This window comes from Lepidochelys kempii, chromosome 2, assembly GCF_965140265.1.
Source record: "Lepidochelys kempii isolate rLepKem1 chromosome 2, rLepKem1.hap2, whole genome shotgun sequence".
Classification (NCBI taxonomy): domain Eukaryota; kingdom Metazoa; phylum Chordata; order Testudines; family Cheloniidae; genus Lepidochelys; species Lepidochelys kempii.
Genome location: NC_133257.1, coordinates 45470781 through 45486570, shown reverse-complemented (window position 1 = coordinate 45486570; position 15790 = coordinate 45470781). Strand labels below are relative to the sequence as shown.

At 37.2% G+C, this 15790-nt stretch overlaps 2 protein-coding genes across 11 annotated transcripts in view; one reads left to right on the top strand and one right to left on the bottom strand.

Annotated features, from left to right (window-relative positions):
* SLC26A7 (solute carrier family 26 member 7) overlaps positions 1-15790 on the top strand; it is a 795003-nt gene that overhangs the window by 393325 nt on the left and 385888 nt on the right. The window lies entirely within an intron of this gene.
* The window catches only part of RUNX1T1 (RUNX1 partner transcriptional co-repressor 1), a 148079-nt gene that overhangs the window by 26698 nt on the left and 105591 nt on the right, over positions 1-15790 (bottom strand). For 7 of the 10 annotated variants that reach the window (XR_012157132.1, XM_073330591.1, XM_073330592.1 and 4 more), the window contains 4 exons: positions 14205-14455; positions 11971-12056; positions 11151-11349; positions 1183-1251 (listed from right to left, as the gene is read on the bottom strand). Coding sequence is in view for 9 of the 10 variants with exons in the window: in XM_073330591.1 (XP_073186692.1) it covers positions 1183-1251; positions 11151-11349; positions 11971-12056; positions 14205-14455 (605 nt within the window). In the remaining variant the exon portion in view is untranslated. The remainder of the gene's footprint in view (positions 1-1182; positions 1252-11150; positions 11350-11970; positions 12057-14204; positions 14456-15790) is intronic. The other 3 variants (XM_073330593.1, XM_073330596.1, XM_073330598.1) reach the window with 3 other exon arrangements.

Genomic DNA, 15790 nt, shown 5'->3' with positions numbered 1-15790 from the left:
GCATCACATTTCAGGGCTAAGTTTCCTTTGGACATCGGACAAAATTGTAGATTGAATGAGTTGTGTTAGTTATAGCATAAACTGTGACAGCTAAATAAAATATGCCTTGAATATATATCAACAAATGTGTATTCCAAAAGATGAATCCATAGTACATTAAATGACATGACTATTGCATCAATATGCCTTCATAATATTGTGTATTTTTGTTCTGTAATGAACAAATAAAAACTCTAATAAAAAGAAGTTAGAGGACAAAGTAGAAAATCCTGAAACTCTTGAATCTGCCATTTAATCATTAAAATTATGGGTCGCCTTATCAAAGGCAGTAGCAATGGGACATAAATGTGCCCCTTCACCCTAGCATTTGCACAATCAAGCAGACATTTGCACATGCAAAAATCAGGCCTGAGTGCACACAAACTGGTAGCTGAGCTCACGCCCTGAGGATGAAAGCCTAGCTTCTTTGAAGTCAATGGCAACATTTCTGTTGACTTCAATGAAGCCAAGATTTCATCCCACGACAGCAATATCATCCCTTCCAGTGAACCCATGCTCATGCCAAGCTTCATGGAATTCAAGGAGTTCTGTACAATTCTGCCAATGCAGAACAGATCACAACATCAGGGACTTAGTGTGTGCATATGCTGGTACAAATATGAGTGCAGTTGTGCAGATGCAACATTGTATCCATCTTTGAAATTACTCTGTTTAATAGCGGACATCTCACTGTTGATTAATAGCCATGAAATATTACACATTTTTTCACATTACAGTCCCAACTCTGTATTTTTCCATTTTTAAAAAAAAGTACATATTTATGTTTTCTTTTCCCTTGGAGGTTAATGGTGTGGAAATCTTCAAACTTAAAAAATTGTCAAATTTTATTTTTTTTAAATTGCTCACAGACGGAAACTTTTGTATATCAAGTTTCAGCCTGAAGCCATTATAACCCCTGAAAATTGGGTTATTTAATGGAAATATTGACAGCCCCTAAACTGTAGTGGCAGATGTTTTTATAATAAAGATTATTTCATGTTCTGATCAGTTCCAGTTTACGATTATTAAATAAAATTTCTTTTTGTTACTAGTAAGCCCTTTCTTTTCATTCCTCACATCAGTGCATTAACAACTGCACACAGCTGCCAGAACACTAAGCTCATGTTTTTAAACAATTCTTACCAGCTTTCTTCCAGATCTCCTCTGGCACATATCCAGAAGCAGGCCTATGAAGGAATTCCCGATGTGATTCTACAAGAAGGAGCAGGATAGGGTGGGGAAAAATAAAGAGTACTGTAAGCAATGCTTAATCGTTAAACAAGGCTTAGAGAAATGCCCTTTCCCTTGGCTTATTAGTCAGACAAAAACATGTGAGTATTATCTTTATATAAAATAAAGAGAACACTATGGCCATAGCCCATAAATGTCACCTAGACCAGTTAAATGTTTGAGACTCTACTGTTTCCTCTCAAGCAAACCTGTTACTATTTCACTTTATTTTAGTTTTACAGTGTTTAAAGCCAGATATGTATGACAGTTTCCAGCCTCTTAAGGCTGGTTTTGCAAACCCTACTGAGGGATAGACATTTTTCTTCCTTTGTAATCATACTTATGAAAAGAATAATGCAATAGTTTGCATTTGGCACTTCCATGAAAAAGAGAATGGTTACTGCTGAGAGGAAGAAAAATCCAAGATGTGATACTGATGATCAAATAAGCCTTTCACAGATAAAGAAAGGTGCATTTCTGTATGTCCAAACCTACACTTCTCTAAATCTCAACAAACACTATAGGATCTATCTGCAACATTTTCAAAAATAGGAGCTGAAAATCAGGCTTCTAAATCCATACCCCTAAAAAAGTGGCCTGATTTTCATTTCTCCCATTGAAAGTCTGGTCACATTTTATAGGCTCTTGTCTTTAACAGTTTGGCCTCTGGGCTTGATTCTAGGCCCACTGAAATCAACAGGAGCTTTTTCCATATACTTCAAAGGGCTTTGGATAAGGCCCTACATAAACTTGGATGCAACAATTCGCTCTGGCCTAAAATTTAACATACAAAGCAAAGGAAAATGCTCTCGTTTTAAACAAACTTTCAAAACAACCCCAAAACCTTCCTCTAAACTATTTTTCAAAGTAATAAAGGAGTGTTTAAAAATAAGAAGAAAAGAAAAAGAACTTTAAGATGCTTTCTGTTGCCTGCATGACCGAAAAGGAAATAATACTTGGATTTAAAGTAATTCAGTTTAGCAAACAACTAGTCTATAACAAAGTATAAGCATTTTTAAATGGTACTGGTAAGAGTAAAAAAAAAAAAAAATCTGATATTTGATTTTGAAAACCAGTAAGTGCACATGAATAGTTCTTCTGACACAGTTTTCTCCTACACATGCCAATACGGTTTAAAGTTATTAGTAGACAATACTGTATATGGTTTAAAAGCAGTCTTTTGCAGACAGGCATTTATCGACTAGCATGTTGAGCCAGTAGTGTCTAAAGGGGTTGTTTTGTTTTTAACTTGCACACAAGTACATATAGTACTATATACGTAACGGTTGTCTATGAGACCTTTTTTTAAAAAACTTCATTAAGAAAACAGACTTTATTTAACATTGCTGGTGTTACTACTGCATTGTTCAACTCATGCCACATTCTTATCAGTTATCAGTCTGACTTTTAAGCATCCAGGTGAAGGTATTGCAGATTGCTTACCATCCCATAAGTGATGTACAACAGGGAAAGAGAACATATCTATAGACTATGGCTGGTTTCATAGTTTCATGTCCAGCAGATAGTAGAGAGTTCTCTTTACAGTTCTGTTCATCACTAAGGAAGGTGTGTGAATAAAATTTCACCAATTACAGCTGGATGGAACATTTTGAGATTTTGATAAAAAAGCTGAAGTTTTAGTGAAATTTTTTGCAAAAATTACAATCCATCTTTTCAAGCAGCTCCAATCACCATGCTACTGTAATTAAAAAATCTCAGAACTGATTCTAAGAATGCATATACATTTACTATACTCAGGGGAGTGAGACTCCACCAAGTTACTCATTTGCAGGATCAGCCTATTGATTATCATACACGTCAATGTTCTGTGACGATCTCCATCTTGTGCGCGTACAGTGACCAAGAACTTTCTTATTGCTTACACCCTGCCTTCTCCACGGAAAATAAGTTCACTGGAAGTATTCCATTTGATTCAGGGGAGGAGGAGTAGGTGGCAGGGAGATCTCAGACTCACTAAATTTGAACATACTAAATTACTGGTACAAAGTCAGCATGTTTCTGGCTGATGGTACAAACAGAAGTGAACAATAGTTGTGGGATATTATCAGATATAGCAAAGGTATCTTGGGGAGCAAATGAAGAACCAATGGATCCTAAAACCACAAAACAAGTCTTCTCTTCTGTCCACTTTCCCCTCATTTGTTTGTCACACTCACTTGTGTTTTGTATGAAATTGGTTTGTCAGTTATTTGGGTCGGGTACCATGTATTCACAGAGAACCCAGTCCACTGAGGGTACAAGTCTGAATAGGCCCTTTGAGCACTACTGCACCATTGATACTACTAATAATGCAAATGAAAGAGGAAAGTGGTATTAGGCTTTTAGGTACACAAGACTTTCAGTGACATCAGTGACCAGGTTGCCAGCTAATTGTTAAAATTTCCAAATACAAAGATCAATCAAGCTCACATGCAAACTGCAAGTCACTTATAAAAAGAGATTTGTTATAAGGAAGAATTAAACCAAGATCTTGTGAGAGAGACTGCGACAGCTCGGAGCAGGACACAAGGAAAAAAAAAGGGGCACTTATGATTCTAATAAGAAACACATTTCCAAATAAGAAAAAAATAATGAATGTAGATATGGTGAAGTCAGCCCTGATAGTTCCATGGAAAGCAAGACACACGTCTACATGGAACTAAAGAACAGGAAGTAACTGAAGGACAGTAAAAAAGGGGGACATAAGATGAAGCCTCAAAAGAGTTGCTCATTAAAGACAAAACAAAATAAAAAATGTAGGGGACTTGAAAATCTGGCAAGAAACACAAAAAACTACTCACAAAAACCCAACAGCCCAGTCCTAAAATATTAGATATAAATCAAATTGAAAAAGTCATAAAGAAAAATAATGCATCATTGACAGAACTGCAGAAATCAGAAATCATACAAAAAGCTCCCTAACAAGCAAAGAGAGTGAAATTATCAGACAAATTTAAAGTGGGAAAGGATTTAAATGCCAGAAACAATACAGAGTTTGTTAGTTCGTACAAGATAATAATATAATTATGATGAATGGTGAGAGCAGGATGAGTTCACAATAGTGAACTTACTTAGACAACAATGAAGTAAACTAATGTTTGAGTATTTCTTGCTACCAGTGCAGTTCTAAGTGGACATTTGTACTCCTTAAAAAATGAAACCATTGTAACCAGTACTTGTGTGTGAACAGATGAAAATGAGGTAAGATAAAGGACATTATGAAAGCTAAGGAGGTCTTACAGTACTGTCCTTCAATATGAAATTTATCTCTTTGAGGAGAAAAAAGACACTTGACTCCATGAAGTCAAAGGAAAAGTTGGATTTCCTCACATGAACACCGATGGGGTAAAGATACAAAAACAAGAATGAGTTTTTCCTGGCACTCTACTGGATGGTAGGGATGGCTACAACTTACATTTCTTTGTAAAATATCTGAAGAAAAGGAAGATTGCTTATGTTGCAACTTGGATGTTTTCTTTCATAAGAAGGGAAATAACCTCAAGAACTCAGCCTATTGTCATTGTAATGTAAGGTTTTCTTGTAACCACTGGTGTATTCACTTCTGGAGTTTAATCAACCATGACATCAGAAACAGTTCATAAATCACTGACAGCCAGCCAACCAGGTTCTGAAGTTCAGCAAGTACCACAAGCATTTTGTCAGCCATTAGAGGCTTTTGACTTTACAGAAACAAAAGCAGTGTTGAAAGAGTAATACATTGAGGTATTTTTTAAACAGCTGAAACAAATACAGAAGCTCAATAAGAAAAGTGACACTGAAACTAAAAGTTGGAAAAATAAAAGATATATGCATGGTATCACATGGTGATAAGGAAATTAAAAAAAAAAGGGTAGGAAGACTAAACTAAGGCAAAAGGTATCTTGCAGATGATGAAAAAGGACAATCCATTTGAGAAAGAAGAAATGGAAAATGGATTGAATTTACAACAGCATGGACACACTTATCATTGTGTAATAAATACTGCAAGAGCTGCAATCAAAATAATGAAGGGATGAACACATCGCCGTTGAAGGACCTATCTAATCTCATTTGGCTCAGAACAGCAATGGATGGCAGCACCAAATTTGGCCTTCCTTCTGCAGTGGATAGAATGAGCCTGTGGTCACAATGAAAGCTATGACACACAAACCATCAAAAGGATAAACATTTTACATCATCAAGTTATTGACTATGTCTGAACTACGGAATATATTTACGTATATATTTTGCTTCATTCTACCCTAAGAATAAACGTACAGAGCTAGCAGCACATTGTTTCTATTGAGGCTTGCTGGCAAAGTCCAACAACCCCACTTCCTAAGAATACCGTGATTGACACCAGTCTCTAGTAGCTATAACCCTGGTTGCAATGTAGGTGAGGAAACAGACTCGCTAATGGGTCCATTCTTCCTAATCCATGCTGGCAAACTGTAGTGAACATCATGAGTAATGCTGAAAAGGGCTTCAAGCTTCAGTGGTTACATACGATTGATATGGATGTAGAGATATGCCATAAAGACTAGACACTGGAATTCAGCCTCAGCTGCATGGGTTCCAATTCAAAACTGTCGTTCCAGTGTAACGTTAATGGAGTTACACTGATGTAAAACTGGAGAAATGCAGTGGTGAATCAGACTTCAATTTTCCAGGCTTATTGGCTTGCACCATCTTCAACTTTACTTAAACATAGTTTTGAACTAGCTTCATTCTTTAAAATGTTTATCATAACAATCCTTAGAGTATAAAGTTGTGGTCCTGGGGCACAGAATTAGTAACAATCTAGTTCAAAAACACAAGTACTAAATTACTAACTGAGCCAAAAAAGCGTATTTCCTACAGCATGCAGTAGCAGGGTCTATTTCTTCTTTTCTATCAATTATTATTTTGGCAAGCACCAGAATGGAACAGTATAACGCATGGATAAAGATTATCCCTGCCTCAGAAGTTAGAATAGGAGATCCAAATTACAAATTAAACAATTTAGCAGCTCCAGTTCTCTGCAACAGCATACCACTTATTATGCTACAATCCAGCCCAAGCCTCCATTCCAGCTAGTGAATTAAAAGCATTAATAGCTGCAGTGATTGCCATTAAATCTTTACAATTTTGCCATTTCAAGCAACAAATGTACTCTAGCGTTCACAGTATTCCTCCTAATTCTCACTGGGAATACTGTGCCATCATGGTAAACGTTAATTATTTGCAAATGGCAGTGGAAAGATTTCAGTGGTGACCACTATACAGGCATGGCAGTGGGTATGTCACTGCTAATGCAGAATAGGCTGAAGGAGCCAGTTTAGATAAAGTACAAACTAGTTTTGAATTTTAAATTTTTGTTTAATATACAGCTAATGTATGTGTTCTTAACAACTTCACATGCCCTGCACGTTCTGGTTTCAGCATGACCTAGCCCAAAACACGGAGACTCTTGTGAGATTTCAAACTCCATCTTGTAATATTTCCTTACAGATTTCCATCCCAAAGAAGTTTATACAAATTCAGGTAAACTTCACCATTGAACCGTCTGAAGTTGCCTACATAGAAACATCTTCACTCGATAAGGTTACAGGTCTTATTTATAATTCACAAAGCCTTTATCATTAACTTATACCATTGTGTGTCTATTACAGAATACTTATTTATTGTTAGGAAGAAGAAGATCACAAACTTTTTGGAGTATATAATATTTAAATCCCTCAACAGAAGTGCATGAGTACATATGAACAATTATTCACTTGATAGACCGCTACCAGTCCATCAAGTGAATAGTATACATAAGGTCTGTTTGAGTCATTGTTAGATTTTTATTAATGTGTACTATTTAGCGCTAAAGGAAATGTACTTGTCTTATCTTAGTTGCACATATTTATGTACTTTTACTTGTACAGAACAGTTAATTTTTAACCTATTACAAGAGTTTCTAGCAGTTTAAAACCATTAACAATAACGTAGCTGTAAATATGAAATGCAAGATTTTCAAATGTCTGATTTTCTAATTTTTTAAAATAAAAAATGGACTGTCAAACTAAACAAAAAAAAAACCAAACATATAGAAGCCAGAGATTAAAAGGAGCACACAAAAAAAAACACCGTTGTTTTAAGTTGTAGAGAGATTTTCAGGCTTCAAAGTGATCAGATTTTTCTTTAGCTGCTCCTGGACCAACACCATAGAAGCTAAATTTCAGCTCAGAGTCAATTTTTCATGACAGAACTATAAACCTAAAAAGTAGTTGTTCACAATGGTTACAGGGAAAACTGTTTTACTGTGGTGGTGCCATTTTAATCTTAAAGGAAAAGGTACAAAGACACAAACAGTGACACTTTTTTTTTTTTTTCACATGACACTTTTTCCTTGCTACTGGAGATAACAAGCTGGTAATTTTTAAAGGATGAATTATCTCATTACAAAAAGTACAAAGGGGAATTATTGATATCGAGAATCCACACACAAAAAAGCAATATTTATAGTTGATAGGGCCTTAATTAAAATTTTGGAGTAATTTTTTCACTTGCTTTCTCACCCTTCCCTCAAAAATAAAAAAAACAAAACACTGCCTTAGGGGTCACTAATTCTGTTTCCATGAAACTGCACTTTTAAAGTTCATATTTTGTTAACCTTCCAGAGAACTGTAGTCTACTCGGATACTTCCAGATTTAAGATAATGTAATTATTGTATTTCCTTTTAAAAAAAGGCAAGTATCTGGTGCTCTGAGTGTCAGATATATAAACATCTCTTGTCAGGGTCCTGTGATTGAAATGAATACTATATCATTGAAGCATTACAAATTACTAATCCATAAACATAGCAAAGTAATTTTTTTTAAACCAAGCTAACAGGAATGGGTATATTTAAGTGAAATGGACTCAACTCCAGTCAGTTAAATCTTTATCCATCACAACTACAGAGGTAATTTGGGCATCAAATTCAATGGATTATGTTATGCAATGTGGCTTTTTACACAAATAAACTTGCTTTCAGACACATCCAATGTAAAGTACGTAACTAAATGATGATACACCATACATATCATCTAGTCCTGCGTATTTCTCTGCTCTTAAATTTTAACATGGAAACTGCAAACTTTGTCTTATGACTAAAAAGTTTTACACTATTACACACTTATCAGGATTCTCTAACAGTCAAGGATCAATCTGCTGTTTCAGTTTATTGGGGGATTATGAAGACACTACATCCTTCCCTATTTCACCTGCTAATTACATGCAAAATCTTCTTCCCAGCATAGCTCAAAACTTAACAGTTCTGCATTACAGGTTTGTTGGAGATGGGCTCCACAGGTCATGATTCAAGTAGTTTCTTTCACACAAGGAGTAATTTCTGGGGCTTGTCAGCATGGTGGGCATTTTGGCTGTCACACTTATCTCTGGATTAGTCAGCTTCTTTCTTTAGATTCCCAGCATGATTCATAGAAACCATTACCTGAAACAGTATTTCAGAGAAAGTTGTCCAAAGGAACTATACTGATGAACTAAGCCTGTGATGCCATTCCTGGTGATACCTCCTTCAGCTAACTGAAATTCATTTCTAGGACTTCTAATACCAAGACCGCATTGGCTAAAATGAGCCTCCTTCAAATTTCTTGTAACTAAGGGGCACTAAATACCAAAGTGGTTTACCATCGTAAGCATGTATTATCAGTATATGTTTTCTAGCTTCCTTCACCCATCACTGGTTTTTTGGTTCAGTGGCTGAACCAAAAAATATGTTTAGTTCTGAATGAAAACTGAAAAAAAAAATCAGTTTCTCACCAAAACACAAAAACAAACAATTTTTTTATGGTTGATTTTACACAACACTTCCAAAACAAAACGGTGATTTGAAATGACATTTGTTTAGAAAATATCATTTTGAAACAAAATTTTGAAACACTTAATTTTGAAAATGCTGGGAAAAACATCTGGGTTTTTTTCATCTGAAACAAATTGCCAAATTCAATCAGAATTCCCAAAACGTTTTGGTGCCCTGAAAAAATGAATTTTTCAGTGAATTTACAATTTGCTGAAAATTTTTTGCCCAGCTCTGTGTACAACAATATTACCCCCCATAGCAGAAGAGACAAAGAGGCACCATCAGCAATCTTCTTTCATCTCAACAGGCAGAAAGATGAGCAGAAGGAAAAAATGGCAACCTGGTATCAGTGGATCTTAGATAACCACAAAATAAACATAGTGTGCTATCCTGATGTGCTGCAGTACATTGGCTGTGATAGTCTCTCAGTGTGTAATTATTCTGATCATAGCCACACATCATCCAATATTGATGAATTCTAAAAATGCATACATTGAAATGTGATTATTCTGCAGCTTTCTGGTACTTCCAATTGTTGACAAAGACAGAGTCCTCCTGCTCTTTGAGTTTAAATTCTACTGATCTATATGGGGAGAGATCTTGCCCTAGGAACACAGAGGGCTAGATTTACAAAGGGACTTAGCTGCCCAACTGCCACTTTAGTCACCTACATCCCAGAATCAGGCACCACTGATATTTAGAAAATCTCTGCTTTGCTGCCACTGAACACTAGAGGCACTTAAACTCACTCAATGCCAATGTTTTTCTAGGAAAAGCTCTAAGCCTGCTTACCAGGTTGGGCCCCTAAGGGGAGCTCACCCAAAATGGCCAGGGAGAAGGGAGGCAGAAGAATCTGCCTCATAATTTTTAGCCCACTGGTTAGCGTACTCACCTGGGATGTGGGAGACCCCTGGTTCAAGTCTCCCCTTTGTCTCAGGGTGAGAAAAGATTTGAATAGGAATCTGCCACCCCTCTGGGGACTGTTCTAACCACGGGGCTAAGGGATATTCTGATGTGGGGTTTCCTCAATCTCTCCTGTTGAGGCTGTTCCACTTTGGATGAATAATTAAAGAGTCTTTGGGGCAGAGAGAGAGTGCAAGCATGAGAAGGATTCTGTAGACTGGTGGTTGGAGCACTCACCCAGGACGTGGGAGACCCAGGAACACCCTCTCCCAGGCTTCCTTTAAGAAACACCTTAGATGCCTGATTTTAGGAGAGTGTTCATCACTGAGAATCCCAAGCAGAGATAGGTGCCTCCCTCCAGCCCAGACGCAGGCACCGAATTCTCTGACATACCCCTCTCCTTGGCATCTCTCTTTGGCTAGCTTAGGCTGCTCTTCACTCAGTGTGGTGGCTTTTCTGAATTCCATTCTTAGGCACCAATCTCCCTCCATTGATTGTATAGGAAGCCTGAGCACTTACCTCAGGCTTTGTGAGTCCCAGAAATTTTCTAGGTGCCTAAAAGTAAGGTGTTGTGATGCTACGTGTCATAATGCTTGGAGTTCCTTTGTGTATCTAGCCCAGAGTCTATGGAGAAGTCTGTTGGAAATTTCTCATCTGTGAACTTTCTTTCTCAAATTGAATATAAATACAGGTCAGAAGTTTCTGTATGAGTCTGTTTGCTAAGAACAGATGTTTCCCAAGATGTGCTATTACATACAGTGGAATTCACTCCAACAAGTTCATTTTGATTTCTCTTGGTCTTTTAATAGTAACAGTCAAGAAGTACCTATCTTTTGGCTTAAATGATGAGGGTGGAGAATCAAACAGTGTTCATCTTATTACTTCACCAAATTCAAATTTGCATTCTGTTTCCCAGCTCCTCCACCTATGTACATTTGTGAATGGAAGGAAAACTGGTAATTATCACAAAAAGGGCTATCAGGAATTGAAATTTGCATTTAGTTCTTAATCTTCGATGAAAAGGAACATTTTATTGGTATTAAGAGAAAAAATAAATCAGAGGAACAAATATGAGCTTCAGCTGTAATAATTAAAAGGAAGAAGTCAGGAACTGGGGCTTGGCTAATTTAGAGTGGGACCGATAATGGACTTTTGAAGAAAATACCGTACCTAATGGGACGGGATCTGGATTCACTGGACTCTGCTGTCTGGAATGGCTGCTGCTGCTACCACCTTTTTTTAAATCCTCTGCATCACTGTACCGCCGAATCCAGTAATTAAGCTCTTCACGGTCTGCTTCTTGACATCGCCGTAGTACAGTGAGAGATCGCCTTGTTTTTTCCACCATGTCCATGATGCAGTTTAACAGCTATTAGTAGGGGCCAGGGGAAGGGAGGAGCCAAAAGAACATTTGATTATGATGTGCCATATCCCAACAGAAAACTCTGTGAATTTAAGTCATTTTCTTTACTTCAATTGCCAGGGTTTCAAGGGAGAAGGATTATTTCCCTGTTCTTTTAAATAAAAATAAGATATACTACTTCCTTTTGAACACAGTAATTCCCTCTTGCTTAAAACTGTATTTCCTAGATATACATTCAAATCATTCAATAGTTATAAGATCTAATAAACAGCAAAAACAAATAAAAATTCCATTTTCAGAGCACTGATAAAGTGAGGGAGTGGGAAGCATCCTGGAGCCAGTGTTCAATTCTGATCACCCAGTTTCCCATTGGCTGCTCATATCAGCAGCTGGGATTTTAAAACAGGTATTTGGACCCAGAGTGCCAAAAGCAGCATCCAAATGGGGAACTAAGCACTATAATTTAGCCACCAATGTTTTCAAACTTGTTCTACAATATGGAAAATTAAAGAAAAATTAATATACTAAAATATGTAATGCCAGTTACAATATTGTAAAAGTTACTTTCTAAAGTCATGCTGGGTCCATTCAGACACATATACACACACACACTAATTAATTTTTTACATGGTCAAGGTGTTTCCATTCTTCTGCCCATTCTCTGTCTGTTAGCCTGTGATCAATCATTTCTTCTTGTCGTGTGCCATGCAACCCTGCCAAAAGTGGAAAAGATACTTACACCAAAGGATTCATCTAGAAAAGCTCTTTTATTCTTTCATTATCTATCTATTGAGTCTTGGTATTTACAATGCTCATCCATAACATAAACCCACACAATTTTTGTATGAAAGTTGATGTATATAGACACATACTACATACACACATGTACCATTTAAAGTTTATCAGTCTTTTCAGGGATATTAAAGCACAGATGTAAACAAAGGACTAGGAATCTTTAATGGTTATAGTATGCCAACTTCCTGGGATAAACAAAAATTTCCCTTCCATAATGAAAAACAATCACTACAGGCAGATACAGAACACGAGACTTATATAAAACATTTCACTGCATCAAAGTTCTGATGCTGCAAAGTGTTCCATGAACAAACACCTGTTGGCAATAATTCTCTGCTCAGACCGCTTGTAAGATTGGGCATAAAATAAATCATGGGTACCTCACTAATGTTACAATAGATGCAGAAATTATTAATATCTTCTGGAGCAAAGGCAGCCCTGTAGAGACTGCTTCGCCATACACATAATATCAAACAAGGTTACAATGTGAAAATTATTAGTAGCTTTTGTTCTACTCTTTGTTTAAATTACTTTATTTTCCACACATCTTAAAACGTGTAATTTGCTGTTGATTTTTCTTCTTTTTTATGTAGGCTGGGGTTTGGATCAGTGTATTAAAATTTAAAAATTAGTCTCAACATGAAAGACATAGGGAAGGATGCGAGTTTTATGTCAGATATTGAGCAACTAATCCAAGTTCTAAAATTAAGAAATTCTCATGCTGGTAAAGTACATTAAAATGAAAATCTTAAACTGTAAAATGTATTAACAGAATAAATCTTTGTTGATATTAGACTTAATATTATTGAGAAGCAGCAGGAAAAAAAACTGATGCTTAGAAGATTTGGTCCAAGTTCTCAATAGGTTTGCGTATTATCAAATTGTTTTTTAAGTTAAAAAAAACCCTCCGATCTTTGGATTAGTAGAAAAGAAAAAACTGTCAAGAATTGACGTAACAATTGTGTCATTTACTATACGAAATTCCCAAGCCACCTACACTGCAAAAAAAAGTTAAATGGTTAAATATTGCCTTTTTATATCATACTTTCTTAACACAGAGGACTGAAAAAATATAAATAGTATGCACAGACCAAATGTAAGATGACTAAATGCAATGATTACTACAGTGTCAATACAGATTCATTAAGGGTTCATCTCATCATACATACTTAAATAACCATAGAAAATTCTAAGTAAAGATTTATGTGCATAAAGAGCAAGTTCCAAGTATACAGTGAGTTGACAATAAATGCTACCTTATTTGATCTTAATAGGTCCCAATGTATTGCCCACAGTTTGAATTCATACATTTCAGCCAAAGGGACAGCTTAGACTAACTTGAGAGATCTTTCACTCAAAGTTTTAAGCCTCTGCCCCCCACCCTTAAGGTCTCTGTAAATGCTGCTTATTTATTCTTTTAAACAAATCCTGAATAAAAAGCACTTCTGTGTACATTTTGCTTTAGAGTGGGGCATGCAAATTCAAGCATAACAAAATCATGGTGACCTGAGGAGTGCTTTAGGCAGAGCCCTGAGCAGGGCGTGGTGTGAGAGCTACACCATAGGTAGGGATGGTCCCAGGGGGCATTGTGCCTCAGAGACATTATTCTGGGGGCAATTCCTTTTATTACCCTCTTGCTCCATGCAATAGTTATTTATTTCTGGCCTATATCAGAAATAAATTAAGACACTCGGTCTGCTAGTTTAGCTATGTTGGTCGTCATATGTGTGGGATACAGGGAAAGACAAGACCCCGTTCCCCTGACCATCTGTTCCAGAGTCCATGTTGTCCACACAGGTGTGAAAGACGTGCTTCTTACTCATCCTTACTCTCCTGTGTGGGTGTGTAATTAAAGTCACAATCTAGTCCAATATAGTAAAGCTATTATAAATATTAACTACATTAGGATCATAGATCTATCAGCAGAGGGCAATGTGAGAAAGCGGGCAATACAGTTCTCAACCAGAAAAAAAAATTATCACTGAAGAACAGAGTTTAATTATAAGAAAGAAAGAAAGAAAGAAAGAAAGAATCCAGGAAGTACACAGTTTCTCATTGTCCCTTACCCATAGGTCTGTTTCTGTCCCTGAGGTCCCTGTGGTTGGGATGTCTGTATGAGTCCCTGTAGTGGTGGGCAATGGCCATATCATCCAAACGATAATGCTGAGGTGGAGGTGGGGTGGGGTGAGGCAGACCATTGGGCTGGTAAGATAAGCCATTATTTGGACTGTACCGCTGGCCTGGGCTAATAGTGCAGGGCCGCTTGCTTGGATGCTCTGAGTGCAAAGGCTCTCTGTCAAAGCCGTTTTCTTTGGTTCTGAAAAATAAATTACAGGAACTTTCTGTCACAATTTGAACAGGGCTGGCTATTGTTCAGATACGCACAGATAAGAACTGCCATTTGTGCTCCATGACTTTGGGGGTGAGGGTGGAGGAACATTTCATAAAGCAGTTTAATCAATCAAAATTTATAAGGATACATGTGCTCACTATAAACATCTCTGTCATAGCCTAAGAAACACTGGTAGAATAATACTCCCTATTGAACTTAAAAATACTCCTTATAAACATAAAAATGAAAACAATAATCACTGAGATTAAGCTTTGAACATGTGAGTACAGTATAGACTGTAATGTATTCATGTGTTAAGCAAGTGGCCAAGCAATTTTTATTTTTAATAAAAGCAAAAGAAATCACCATTCTTAGTCAAGTCCAATTTGATGGAAAAAAGACCATACAATGGTGGAGATACCCTGCCTTCGTTGTTCCACGCAGAGATCTGGGGAAATCTGCAGCTTAAGAAATGTTTTCCTCCAAAGGGCAGCACATGGCCCTTAGGCTATATGTCTTAGAATACTGAATCTTTGCTCTCAGTAATGCTAGGCTGATTTCCCACCAGGGAATTAAACAATATGATCACAGCAGGTTTCAAAGACACATTTGGAGTGTGAGGAAAGAATCATTCTTGGTGATAAGAGATGTTTTCCTTGAGAGAGGAGAGGTTACCTACCTTGTGCAGTAACTGTAGTTCTGTGAGATGTGTGGCTCTATGGGTGCTACTCTTCAGATCCACATTTGCCCCATGTATCTTCAATTGGAGATTTTAGGTAACTGTGCCCATTTGGCCAATGCATGTGCTCAAATCCACCTCATGCACTGCACTTGGCTATATAGAGCTGCATAGGTGAGCCACCCTCAGTTTCTTCTCTACTGCAAAGCTCCGTAGGCAAGAACTCAGAAGCAGAGGGGAAGGAGGGCAGATAGTGGAGCACCCACAGGGACCCACATCTCGGAGAACTACAGTTACTGCACAAGGTGCATAACCTCTCCTTTTTTCTTTGGGTACTCCACTTCGGGTGACTACTAAGCAGTACGCTCCAAGAAGGGAGAGGCTTCGGAGTCAAGTCCAAAACTGTCGATAGTACAGTATAACCAAGCACAGCATCAGGAGTCATGAATTACTGCATAATGTACAGAAAAGATGAGTATGGAGGTCCAAGTTCCAGCTCTACGTATTTCAGCAATGGGAACATTCTTAAGAAAGACTACTGAAGTAGAAAACAATCACATTGAATGGGCTAGTACTCTAAAAGGAAGTTGGAGATCATGCTACTGATAAAAGGTAAAGCAGCCAGATATCCATCTATCACA